Raw genomic sequence first — 1,208 nt, forward strand, 5'->3', positions numbered from 1 at the left:
TAGTATATTATTATAGTGTTATATTTCAATTTCACAAAGAAATGTGCAGCATTTTGTCCAAGTAATAATAAAAGGACACATTTAATTTATAATTTGTTTTAAATCTAATTTTGTTAAAAATAATAATCGTGAATCGAATCGAATCGTGAAATCAAAATTGTGAATCGAATCGAATCGTGAGTTGAGTGAATCGTTACATCCCTAGTGTATATATATATATATATATATGAAGAGTTAATTTGCAAAAACCAATAAATAACTGAGTGCCGTGCATTATTCTCCACATATAGCACAATCTGAACCCTAAATACTTTTTGGCAAAAAAGCCGGTATTGTCAACTATCAAGGCATCGCGAGTTCACGTTTTACAGCAGAAGCCGACAAGTGCCCTTGTTGTTTGTGAACAGAAGCCGATAAGTCCATTTTAGCGAATCAGTGCGCTGTATTGAGGTCAGGTGACAAGGCTGCCAGTCACTTTGAAAAGAACTTGATGAACCTGTGATATCTTCTTCAGGGCATAAAAGGAAAATAAAAGCTGAAACTTTTTCACGGAACCTTGCAAAAGCAGCACGTTACAATGATGAGGGAAAAGCTCCGTGTATTGCGTGTAATCACATCCATAGAGTTTATGATCACATCAACAACAGCGTTTGTCAGATAGTAATCACAAAATTGACCAGTGCCAATTGTCATTTCATTTAATCAAGCCTTTCTGATCATTTGTGTTTTGCAGGTGAAGCTGGTGCGATTGGTGGGCATCATGCTGTTGTTCTATGTGAAGGCGGAGCATGCGGCACACATTTCTGAGGTGGAGGCTGAGACTGTCGGCACAGGCGTCATGGGGCGGATGGTGAGTGGTGTCTGTTTTTAAGAAAACAATTAAACAGTTATTCAGGACTGACCTGATTGAAGCTAATGCATAGTTGTATACAGAGTCCAAAATTAAAAATCGCAAAGCCCCAAATGCTAGTAAAAAGATGATGGCTGCAATTGTATTTTTATTATTGTTGTTATTTATAATAATAACAATTAATAATAATTAATAATAATAATAATAATAAATACTGTCTTTACCATATTGCTTCTGAAATTTGCAAAAACTACAATTATGTAATAAAATGGATATTATGATATATTATGTAAGGGAAACAGGTCAATTTAGCTCAAAGGGAATCATTTAAGATTTTAAAGGGAATTTGGACAGAATC

The 1,208-nt window shown here is 34.7% G+C and overlaps 1 protein-coding gene across 1 annotated transcript in view; it reads left to right on the forward strand.

Moving 5' to 3' along the window:
• The window catches only part of LOC107703913 (type II inositol 1,4,5-trisphosphate 5-phosphatase-like), a 38,496-nt gene that overhangs the window by 21,806 nt on the left and 15,482 nt on the right, over positions 1-1,208 (forward strand). Inside the window, exon 10 of the mRNA XM_016506716.1 lies at positions 734-850. Coding sequence (XP_016362202.1) covers positions 734-850 — 117 coding nt within the window. The remainder of the gene's footprint in view (positions 1-733; positions 851-1,208) is intronic.

This window comes from Sinocyclocheilus anshuiensis, unplaced genomic scaffold (genome assembly GCF_001515605.1).
Source record: "Sinocyclocheilus anshuiensis isolate Anshui unplaced genomic scaffold, SAMN03320099.WGS_v1.1 scaffold991, whole genome shotgun sequence".
Lineage (NCBI taxonomy): Eukaryota > Metazoa > Chordata > Actinopteri > Cypriniformes > Cyprinidae > Sinocyclocheilus > Sinocyclocheilus anshuiensis.